The following is a 12206-nucleotide window of genomic DNA, read 5'->3' as shown; positions in this document are numbered from 1 at the left end:
AGATATTTCTTGCATTTTCCAAATTATGTTTTACGACATTTCGAGTGAAGAGTTGGCATTGCTCCAACTTGTGAATACGTTGGTTCTTGCGAGTCACGACCCGTATATATATCCAAGAGCCAAGTATAAATGTTATAAAAAAAAAAAAAAGTTATCTTTACGCACGCCTTACTACTTTATGATCGAACACTTTTTTTTTTTTTTTTATTTATCACATCAACCGTGAAGGTTGATGTCTTTCTTCTTCGACCAAGTTTCCCTGCTTTTACCACAGTCTCGGGTTTTCTACATCACTGTTTTTTTCTTTAATAAATTCAACATTTTGTTTTTCTTTTTTAATTTTGCTCGAACGTTCTGGGTATATCAGTGAGGAGCAGTGGGGGAAAAATGAAACTTCGGAGGCAACAGCATTTTGTAGCCTCAGCGCCTACACTTGGACCAAAGACCTGTTCATGGGACGCAACCCGGCCATTCCATTCCGAGCGCCAGTTCAACGCTTCTTTAACAAGGGCGGGGATGTGCTCGCCACCAAATGAGGAAAGCTATCAGACAACAATTTCGAGAAGCAACTGTTGCCTAGTTACAATATGAAGTAAAAACCTGTACTTTTTTGCACTTCATATAATAAACTTGGGGGGAAAAGTGTTTTCGAATTTTCCCCAGGGTTTTTTTTTTTATGGCGAAGTAATTGGAAATTACTTTTAGAAAGTAACTGTAACGAATTCTTTTTCAATCTGGTAACTGTAACGGTAACTTGGCTAGTTTCTTCCTTTTTTTTTTTTTTTTTTTTTAGGGAACTGCAAGTGTAACGAATTATTTTTTTAAAGTAAGTTATCTAATACTGATCCAAGGTGTGACACGTGGACATGAGCCAGGAGGTCACGTCACGGCACGGGTGCCTCGATCTTTGAATGTAGATCTATTCGTAGAAAAGTAGAGACTGTGTGGGGCACGTGACGGAGCAAATTGCCATGTCGCATGCCACGCGTTCGTACTAAGAAACGGCGGTGGCCTGCAGCAGTGAAAGAAGCATAGGCGCCATCACCCCCTCGAGATACAAGAGGAAGGGAGAAGAGATACAATCCGCATTATTTATTTTCCTGGCGTCACAATTAGAACGCCGCGAAACATTAGCTTCTGCTATAACCGCATTTGGCTATCTAAAAACCGGTCTTGCTGAAAATGAACAATATATTGGAACAATGTGACACCATTGTTGGCAGGTGGCGTGTGACGTCACGTCTGACGAGCACCGAGGCAGCACCACCTCGAGCCAAGGCCGCAGCGCTCCTCCTGTGACGTCACCGCTGGAGGCAATCGGGTCGGGCCGAGCATTGCGCGTTAAAATACCGTCGTAAAAAAAAAAAATGATACAAACATGTTTAATTATCTAGAAAGTAGTTTATAAATAACATACGGCATAGAAACATATTTAGCTGCACTGGAAGCCATCGGGCGCAGTGGAACAGCGCTGACATGTGAGCATTGCTAGTGGATTTACATTTGTATCTAGAATTTTTTTTTTTAGCGCAATCTCGTTTTTATTATTTAGAATGATAGCTACACAGTAATTAACAGCTTCGGTCTGCTAGTAAGCGCGGTTGGTGGCCAAAATGGGCAGCTTTGGGAAGGCCTAGCCACCAAAGGGTTAGAAACGAGCGCAGCGTAAAGTTCGGCTGTAGGACTATTCGCCGAAAAACAATTCGTAGCAGGGCAACTCGTCGCATAGGGCAATTCGTAATAGGGCAATTGGTCCAGATGACGATTCGTTACCCTATTAAAAGCACGCTGGCTGAACCACTCAAACTGTCGGCCTTGAGTAATAAGATTGGCCCGGCGAACACGCAGCCTCCCGTGCACTGTCAGCTCAAGGATGAATGGAGTATAGAAACCGAACAAAGGATCGAACTCCAGGATACAACACAGCATGCACGTTTAGAAGAAAAGCCTCGGACGTTTGCGAAACTCCAAAAGAACGCGGACAACAAGGCGGTGTTCTAACTTTTCTTTGTAGGCTTCTGAACTTTATCTGTTATACATACATGTTCCATGCCCTCCCCCTCCCCTCCCCCCCCCCCCTTTCCCGAATTCCGGCAAGCAGTAAGCCTTGAAAAGTTCGTTCTAAGCTTTCCTAAAAATATATTTAAAAAAAAAAACAGTTTTCGACTATGCCCTAGCGACGAATAGCCGTATGACGAATTGTCCTACGCGACCAATTGCCCTGCTACGAATTGTATTTCGACGAACGGCCCGTAGCCCGTAAAGTTCGGCAGGGCACTCTGAGATTTGAGCTCGAGATCGGATGCAATGATTGCGGCCGCGGGCCGTTTTATCCATCCCACTCCCCACGCGCGCGCATGCAAGGCCACATGTGATTTTGTGTACCAACCTGTTTTTTTGTTACTTTTCAGGTTTTCTGGTTAGAAAAAATCGTCGGATGTTGTGCCGTTCAATGCTCTAAGCAACCACATCCGTCAAGGTTTTTGTTTTTGTATTACCCTGAAAGAAAAAAGAAAAAAAAGAAAACCCGTCAAAATATATAGTTTGTGAACGCAACTCGGCAGTGAACACCCACGGCAGGCTCCCGACTTTGAGAGGTAGGGATTCTTGCTTTGACTTGAAACGTTTACTTATAGAAAAGAGCGCTGTCCTTGAAGTTGCGATAATACGGGTACGGGTTTCTAAATAACAGTTAGTAGCTTTGACCTCGTGACACAAGCTCTTGAACTAGCTGCTTGCCCATAAAGTTATGGTGCTGATCCGGTCCTGGTCAACACCATAATGCGACATAATGCACATTGGTGTGATAATTGGCGGATGTCAATAAACCTAAAGAAATGCAATGTACTCATTTCCTCACATCTTTCGTCACCGTTTTCTTTTAACTACATCACTAACGACATTACATTTGGTTCATCATCGTCTTATAAATATCTCGGTCTTCATATAACCAGCGATTTAACATGGATCACCCACGTCAATCACATTGTTGCTAAGGCAAACATCACACTTGGTTTTCTGCGACAGAACTGAAAAATTGCCCCTCCCACCCCCACCCACCCTCATGTAAAGCGAATTGCACATCTATCATTAGTACGATCAAAACTAGAACATGTTGCATCCATTTGGTCTCCGTGACAACGTACATTATCTTAGAGACGACCTAGAAAGTGTCCAACAAAGAGCGTTACAATGAATTTATTCCAATTATTTTTTTTACACAAGCGGTCTGAATTACGCAAACGAGCGAATCTTCCTGAACTTCCGTTAAGGCGAAAAATATTTCGTTTGACACTGATTAACAAGACTCAGCACCATAGCCCAACAATTAGAAATAAACTCTTTCTTCCTCCCACTTCATTTTCTCCGAGATTAGATAACAGCTGTAAAATACAACCCCCGATATATATGCATCCACACTTCTTATGCTAACTCTTCCATACCTTTTCCAATAACTGAATGGAACGCTTTACCCGCGTCACCCGTGAACAAGGGGTCGAACTGGCCTTGAAACGTCGGGCTTCGTATTATTTTTTGGTTCGAGTTTTCCTTTCATTCATTGAATGTAAGTGTGCTTGAACTTTTTTTTTTTTTTTTTTTGTTATTCGTGTTTTGTTAATGCTTTTATGTTTTGTTGTTCATGAGCCTTTATGTTTTTTTTTTTTTTATTGTTTTACCAGTATGAGCGACCTATTCCTTGTATAATGACCTGTTCCAAGGCTTTCAAGGTACTACTAAAATTTTCAAAAAATTGCAGCGAGACAGGGGCGTTTTATGCCGCACGCTGAGCAGCTTATTTTCCCTGCCTTTCTTTCTAAAACATGAAGCGAATAAATTGAAGCTTTAATTGGTGACTTCAAATAAGCGTAATTTTACGTATGAAAAAGCGAGTTTGTTGACTGTTGCCTTTTGTTGATTTTTATGTACTGATACGATGATAGATACTGGGGTCTCGGCAGTGTAAAGACGGACCAATCAATTGAATGTAAATCTATTATTTCAAAACGAGCTAGCTTACTATTCGCGGATAGCCGCCTAACGCTGGGCCGCTAACCAACCGGCTTCCTCGAAGTTGTCCGTTTAACGAAGGTGCTGGCTCAATGAGGAAAGAGCTACGTTGAGGCTCGCGCGGCATGCACGGGTCAATAATGTCACATAAAGAGTATCGCCTAGAGCAAACCATCTCAATCGACAAATTGACGTATGATCAAAACAAAAGCCAATAAATAAAAATAAAGTTCCCTACATGATTGTAAACCTGAGACTGGGGCAGAAAAGAGAACACAACAGAAGGTAGAAAAAGAGGAGGCAACGTCTCGTCTCATTGAGACGTTGCCTCCTCTTTTTCTACCTTCTGTTGTGTTCTCTTTTCTGCCCCAGTCTCAGGTTTACAATCATGTTCAACTTACACCAGCTCGCCTGCACTCTGACTATTTTAAAGTTCCCTAATTCTAACATCTCGGACCAAAGGCTTTAGCTCATTTTACATTCCAACGTACAATATTCCTAGAAAACACAGGTGCACTCCAGAGGGTCTCATGTGACGATGGCATTCTGCAAAGCCTTGACCACCTGTCTACGCTTGCTAACCCGTAAATTCTACCGAAAGTTCGTCAGCTAAAAATTAAACGTTGTCCCCCCCCCCCCCCCTCCCCCAATCGCGCCTCGCTCCAAAAACAAAACAGAACTAAAAATAATAAAAAAAAGTACGCACCGAGCTTACGCGATGAGTATCAACTAAAGTTCCCGGATAAGGGTTTCCTACAAGTAGCGACATTCTTTACAGCGCCGACTGCGTGACGGTGCAGGTTTTAGGATGCGAATGGCGGAGCACAGCAGAAGACTCAACTGAATGCCGCCATTTTGTTCCAGCGGAATGTGCTTCGTCATTTGTATTGGTTGTCTTTACTCGTAAAAAGAATGTATCATGGGACCTTAGTATGAACGGGCTGGTGTCGCCGCGCGTAGGGAGGAATAATTGACGAGGTAATTTGGAACTAACTTACTGTAGTTCCTGAAAAAAAAAAAAAAACGAGACAGCATAAATACTGATTCAAAATAAAACAGCCATACGTTGGAGCGAACCGATCGAGAGCCAAGCACACAAGTATAGCGCCCCAACGTCGGTTGGGCTCGAAAATGGCGAACTGGAGCGTGGCCACGGCTTTCGCCTGACGTGTAAGTCCATGGAGTAGTTCACGGGCTGTCAAGCTGGCCACGTCCGTTGGCCAAAATTTTCGCCCGCGGTATTATCGATGCCTTATTACAAATTGCGATGGCCACGGTCGGTACATGCAGACGACCCGGAAGTAAAGGGCAGCGCAACAAGCGCAATGGTCTAAGCTTTACGGATCATTCGACAGGGGCCACTGATAGTACCGCGTGCGTAGAGTTCCTCGATATGCTCGATATCCTACCATAGCTATATACAGGAACTCTACGCGTGCGGGGGGAACTCTACGCGAGCTGAACAACTGTATACAGGGCTAGTCTATGCGGGCCGTGCACACGGAGCGGTGTTCACACACTCTTATCGATCGTGATAGTATATAGATGCACGTCGGGGAGAGAGCGCCGGCAATGGAGTTCTACCAGTCACCAGGTGGCTGCCGGGTCGGAAATTAGTTTGCCCGTGACGTCATGGTACCATGCTGGTGGACATTCGTTGCTACGTTCTTGCCCGCGGGATAATAAATTCGACGGTGCGAAATGCGTGCTGCCGAAGGTACACACACACTCAGCAGCGAGACCACTACTATATGACAGCCGATGTGACTAGGTTTATCGGCCCGATTAGCGTTACAGTATCGCTTCATTCTAGGAACCGTTAAACCATCTGTAGAACGCCACCAGAGTATCGCTAAACGTTTGTGAGGCTAAAATGTTTCACGTACGCAACACAATTGCTTAGCTATTTTCCGTAATATTTTACAGCGTTATCTGTTGCGGGCTCTTTACACCAATGTAAACGACGTCCGTTGTTGATGTGGATGGATGTTGTAGCTGAAGGACTCTGTCGTCGATTTTGTCAAATCCTCGAAAAAGATCGGCCTCCGCCACGGGCAAAGCGGAGATGTATAAGCCATTTTTTTTTTCTTTTTTTTACAGCGGAGTTTTTGAGGGTTAGTTTCCCCAGGATCGTGATCGTCCTCAAATAACCTGATGACACAGAACAGCTACCGCCATCTATGAGCGACGGCTGCGACCAGACAACCGGCTTGCCGGTTGTCTAGTTGCCGCTGTCGTTCATAGATGGCGGTAACCTTTCGAGCCTTTCCACTTTGGCTTGCCGACTTTCGGCCGGCCATTACTTCACTCCTACCATAGTGCAACTTCGCTGGTCTTCCTTCTTCACCAGAGTGGGAACGATGAAATTTTTTCTTATTTATTTAGTGCATGGAAAGGGGACAGGACAAACGGTCAGGCCTACACTTCGGAAAGGTTATCGCTTACAAAACAAATTGCATAATAATAATTAGATATTGAGAGCTACGACACAGGGTTAACACCCCGCTTTATACTTAGGGTATTTGTAGTAACCCAATGTCCACTGCACGCGCTGTGGAGAAAAACAATTGAAAAATTGGGTTGTGTGTATGTTTGTACAGCCTAGAACTTTGTCTGCCTCGACGTGCGAAGAGTCTTCCAGCTGTAGATGAGAAATTTAGCCAGTGCACTACAACCGCTATACACGACCGCACGCCGCTACGATGTTTATCCAGATCGAAACGGGCAGGGGTGGGGATTGAGCCCAGGATCTTTGGTTCTGCAGCGCGAGCTTTAGCTCCACTTGCTCCGAGTTGGTGTGCGCTAGCCCACTCGGCCACCAATCCCCTCCCCTCCCCTCCCCCTCCCCCCCCCCCCCCCATCCCCCCCAAAAAAGCGATAACAAATTGTTTTTGTAGCACTCAATAACGCATGCCAAGAGCTCGTGCCGGGAGATGCGCTTTCACGCGCTCCGGAACAAAGACGAAACAAAATGGTCTCACGCCTATTTTGTTCCGAACGCTTTTGTTTTCGCGCTAGAACACCGTACACCCCCGGGGTGCTTGCGACACCGATGCCCAACGACTTGGACGTGACGTGACGTGTCGCAGCTACCGCTGTGACTGTACTATTAACGCGGGACTGTTCTTTCTTTTTCTTTTTCTTTTTTTTTACTTTGCACTTAGGCGTACGGGCTTTCAAGTAATTCAACCCCGTCACGGGACAATGAGCAATCCGACGGCAGACAATAAAAAAAAAAAGAAGAAAAATAAAAGCAAGCAACCCGTGCAGCTTTGATAAAAGATTTGACGAGAGACGATTTACTGGAAAATATGCGCCGTCGCCGCAAACACATGCTTTGTTTGCTTTCCCCCATTTGTCTCATTCACGGTACATCTCAGCCGCCGCACTCAAAATCCGTAAGCTGACGTCCGATCACGCTCCCCGCGATAAAGCTCCTTCATTTCGTTACAGAAACGACGTTGAATGAGACAGATCGCCTTGATTAAGACTGTGGAACCACATTCCCTCGCTTATCATCAGGGCGAGAAATGCTGAGTCACTGAACTGTGGTCGCATGCGCAGCGTCTGATATACCGCACAGCTGAGCAACAGCGTATGCTCAGAAGGCGTTCCACAGCCCAGCAGACAAAGATGGCAGCGCGCAGGAGGCGATTTTTGTGAAGGTCTATAATATCTGCATACTCCGTTTCCTAGACAGCTTTCAAACCTGCGCGTCACGTGACATGACGTCACATCCGGGAGGCCGGTACGGGCGCTGATTGGATGCGAGTGGCTCGTCAGCGTTCGCGTGGGGCTCGTTTCCTATCATAGTCTCACACGAACGCTGACCGCGGCACTCGCATCCAATCAGCAGCCGTGCCGGCCTCCCGGACGTGACGTCATGCCACGTCCGGGAGCTGAAAGCTGTTTAGGAGGTGCTGTGCGCGATTGGTAACTAGTCACGTGATCATAGTAAAAACGCAAAAATGTGACGAGTGCAGTGACGGTACACTTTTGGCGCCGAATTCACTGGCTGCATCGGATCTGTTGCGCTCGAAACGGAGTACGCTGTTTCCCTCGTAGCGCGCTGCAATGTGCCGGTGTCAAATGTGAGCGAGTGGTCAAAGAGGGTTTCCACGTCCTTTGCTTCGGCAGTTCCCGAGGCGTCCAGGCTGACCCACCGAAAAAGAGACATGGCCTCGAAGCGCTCACCCAAGCAGGAACTGCTCGACATGGCTGCGCACTTTGGCGTGCCGGTCAACAGCGCAGACTTCGCTCGCTGCCTGGACAGCGTTGACCCGCTGAGGAGTTACCGAGATCGCTTCAGCATGCCCAAGATGGCCGACCTGGATACAGGTACAGACGCTTCCACTCTTTCCGAAAATCGCAGTCCACGTGTGCTGAATCACAATCCAACCAGCGCTGGCTCGCAATTGCGGCCAGGCCACACCGTGGGCCAGGCAGAAAGTGCGCGTGCATAACACACATTCACAGCAATGAACGCGCCCTCAAACGCTTTTATGGAAAGTGTATACTGCTGGGCGAACATGCACATCTGCTTTTACCTCGTTTTTTTCTCTTTAATTTTCGGCACGCGTCATCTCGAAAAAAAAAAAAAAAACGGAAACCTTCCTCTCCCCTACAGCCCAAGTCAGAACAGAATGTCTTATAAGTGTTCTCCCAAAGTTTACCACCAAAACCCGCTAAGGTTTTGGTGGTAAAATCATAAAAAAAAAACGAGAGAAACAAAGCAAAATATTGCAGTGTTAAAGCGGCATTTCACTTTTTGTAGCAAGTTTTGTAGCAGACAGAATATTGGTTAGGAACAGGCACTGACACTTTTGGAGCAGATGCAAAAAAGTCTGTTTACAGGTCATTTGAAATAAAAAGAAAAGAACGAAAGGAAGAAATTGCATGGCTAAATGAGTCTGTAGTTAGTAATGATTGAGGGTTTCTGATACTGGAGCAGGTCACTTATTATATTTTGTAATAAGAATACGTAGGACGCAGAAATAACACGCAGCAGTCTTTTTAAAAATGAGGCTGAGATCAGAGTAGGGTTGCATTTAAAATCAATATCAGAAAAATGGTCGGAACATGAAGCAATCACGCAGCACTTCAGTTGAGATTCTTAGCTTCTCTCCCCTCTTCCTTTTACACTCGGTAGTTTATTTAGCCTGTAAATATAATTCTCGTAAAATGCAAAAACCTGCATATCCGCTCAAACGTCCATCAGTAAAAATACGTCCCACCAAGTTTTATGAACCTACCGAACTTAACATTCTAATATCATAAACTTCAAAAGCAACGATGCAGAAATCTTATGAAAACCTACATTTGTGCATTAAAAGTGACAATGCGCTTTAGCGGCGTTGGAACCAGAGTTGAGTCAAAGTTCGCAGCCCTTTCCATTGATTGCTCTACGGGAACTACTCTATTTATTCAAATCTAAACTCGCTGAATTAACCTGAGACTGGGGTAGAGAAGAAACATGAAAACGTAGATATGACAGAAAATAGACAGGGCGACGTCTCTAAATGAGACGTCGTCCTGTCTATTTTCTGTCCCTTCTACGTTTTGATGTTTCTTCTCTACCCAGTCTCAGGTTAATTCAACATGGTTAATATTCACCAGCTCGCCTGCACCCTTACGATTTTTTCTCTAAACCCGCGTTTTTCTCCCCTTTTCTCTGACAGTTTTTTTTTTATTTTTTTTTTTTTTTTTTAGTTTAGAGGTAAACTTGCAGTCGAGACCAAATTAGGTCAACCTGCAATAGTAGTGCGCCGAATTCCCGAGCCAATCGCGATAACTCAAGCGCTTCCCCATGTCAGCGCTGCTCTTACCACTCCGGTGTAATGCGGTGAAGCTCAACGTGCGCAATGGTACGAGGCTCGGAGTAGGCCAATGTGCAGCCCTCCGCGCAGCCTGGGGGATTGCGCTCGATTGTTTTTAACGCTTCGCCGAGTCGCGTGAACTTCCCGTGCCGCGCAGAGCAAGCGAGCTCGGCCGCTCAGCCGCTGTCCAGAGCGATGATTGAAGGTTCTGGAATCGGGGCTGCCGGAGCGGCGTCTCTCGCCGCTTCAATCAGACAGGAACGTGTCGCGTTAAAATGAGCAGAAAAAAAAAAAAAGGACGCGCATGCGCACTTCTCGGCAGAAAGCGGCGCTGTGACGTCACTTCCGTGTCCAAGTTTTCGTGACATCGACCTCCCAACTTTGGTGAAACGAGCTAAGATGAAACGAACTACACGGTGAGTAGAAACTCACTGTGTAGAAAGATGAGCTAAGATGAAACGAACTACACGGTGAGTAGAAACTTTGTGAAATACATATTTGGAGTATTTTTTTTTATTTCCCTCCACTTCTCTAAATATTAAAACAAACCAAGATTAAAATCTTTTTTTTTTTTTTTCTTTTTTGCTTTGTCTTAATGCGGGTGTGGTGCGATTCTTAGCAAAAAAATATGAGTTTGGACACAAGAAGTCGCAGATTGTTCGTGGCTCAATTTGGTGCAAAGGGCGTAGCACTGAGACCGATGCAACACACACTGAGTGGTGTATCACAGCTGTCACGAACCGGGGGGGGGGGGGGGGGGGGGGTGAAACGCTGTACTGTAAAAATGAATAGTCATAAAATGACAGGACACGTGTAGTATAGAATGCAGCAAAACTCGTTGCTTTAATCACCGGATAAGATGCACCTGTTCACTGCATGATCGAGTCATCACCCTGCACCAAACAAGCGACTCCTACACAGCATTGAACAGGATCCGCAATCTCAAAAAACAAATCAACCCCCGCAGTTTTGTGTTTCTGGACTTTACTATTTTCTTTTTACTCGCACGTTCTTTTTTTCCTAAAATTTTGGGTTTACCTTTTTCAGACACCCCTTAGAGGTGCTCAGTTATATAAAATGTTTGAAAAAACCTTATACAGGGTGCTTTTTTTTTTTTTTTTCTAAAACTTACAAACTTTTTAAAAAGAAAAAGAAAATCCGTGAAAGTTAGAGTAGTGCGCGCGGTCAGCGCAAGTGAAATATCCGGCCCGGGTAAGTTCCTTGATACTTCTTTTACAAGTAACGACAACCAATACGAATGACAAGGCGCATTCCACTGGAACAAAACGGCGACATTCAGCTCAAACCTCTGCGGTGTGCCGCTATTCGCTTCCTAAAACCTGCACCGTCACGCAGTCGGCGCTTCAAAGAATGTCGCTACTTGTGGGAAACCCTTATCTAGGCACTTTAGGCCCCCGGGGGGTAATTAATTTGGTAATTGACTTTTAATGTGTTGAAATAAACCTATGATTTCAATTAGAAACTCGTTGAGCGTCATTGAAAACCAGTAAATTACTAAATTTGGGAAAGGTTTGAGGCGCAGGGGAAACGCGCGACATTGGCGCTAAAGTTGCCTCTTGTGCAACCGGTGCAATGCTGACAATGCAAAAACTCAAATAATACAAAAAAGAAAAAGAAATGAAAGCCGTGTACAATTCCCTGTAACGCCGGTTAGAGCGCAGCTCTTGAGGAGGAAGATGGAAGCGTACTGAGGGATAGGTGACTCCTTGAGGTCACGTGACCTCAAGGGGGTCACGTGACTTCAGGGGGTCACGTGACCTCAGGGGCTCACGTGACCTTTGCGGGTCACGTGACCTCGGGGGTCACGTGACCTGGGGGTCACGTGACCTGGGGGTCATGTGACCTCAGGGGTCACGTGCTCGGCTGGGTCACGTGACCTCGGGGGGTCACGTGACCTCGCGGTTACGCCGACGTCGACGGCGACGCCGACGCCGCTCAAGCCGGAAACGGGCCCCTAAGAGCTGCGCTCTAAAACATGCGGGTGCGTTGTTGCATTACAAGCCTTGCGCCGGTCGCGCGCGAGGTCCCAGCGCTTCCCACGGGCCCCAAATCTTTATAAAATTTACTTATTTAGTGGTTTTTGATGACGCTCTGCAAGTTTCGGATCGGAGCCATATATCTTTATCTTCAATAATTAAGAAGGTAGTTCATACATTTTTGTTAGTTAACCGACTAATTGTGACGGTTAGTTATACAGCCAGTGCCCAGACCGCACTAGAGTAGCTTTCACGGCTTTTCTAAAAAACAAATCTGCAAAGCCTCGAAGAAAGACAAAGAAAAGACACCCTATATAAAATTCTTAGGTTGTTGTGGTAACCGAGATCTCCCATCATTTCATCTTGGCCCGGTGGAACAGCGAAG

General features: G+C 45.7%; 1 protein-coding gene across 3 annotated transcripts in view; it reads left to right on the top strand.

The window, feature by feature from the left end:
- The window catches only part of LOC8050822 (kynureninase), a 59692-nt gene that overhangs the window by 27106 nt on the left and 20380 nt on the right, over positions 1-12206 (top strand). For 2 of the 3 annotated variants that reach the window (XM_040210077.3, XM_040210072.3), the window contains exon 2: positions 8146-8346. In XM_040210077.3, the coding sequence (XP_040066011.2) occupies positions 8184-8346 (163 nt within the window). In that variant the 5' untranslated portion in view covers positions 8146-8183. Of the gene's footprint in view, positions 1-2503; positions 2598-8145; positions 8347-12206 lie in introns of those variants that run through there. The other variant, XM_029983246.4, reaches the window with a different exon arrangement.

This window comes from Ixodes scapularis, unplaced genomic scaffold (genome assembly GCF_016920785.2).
Source record: "Ixodes scapularis isolate PalLabHiFi unplaced genomic scaffold, ASM1692078v2 PGA_scaffold2__306_contigs__length_199485367, whole genome shotgun sequence".
Lineage (NCBI taxonomy): Eukaryota > Metazoa > Arthropoda > Arachnida > Ixodida > Ixodidae > Ixodes > Ixodes scapularis.
Note: the sequence above shows the minus strand (reverse complement) of the source record. Positions and strands in the feature narration are given on the sequence as shown.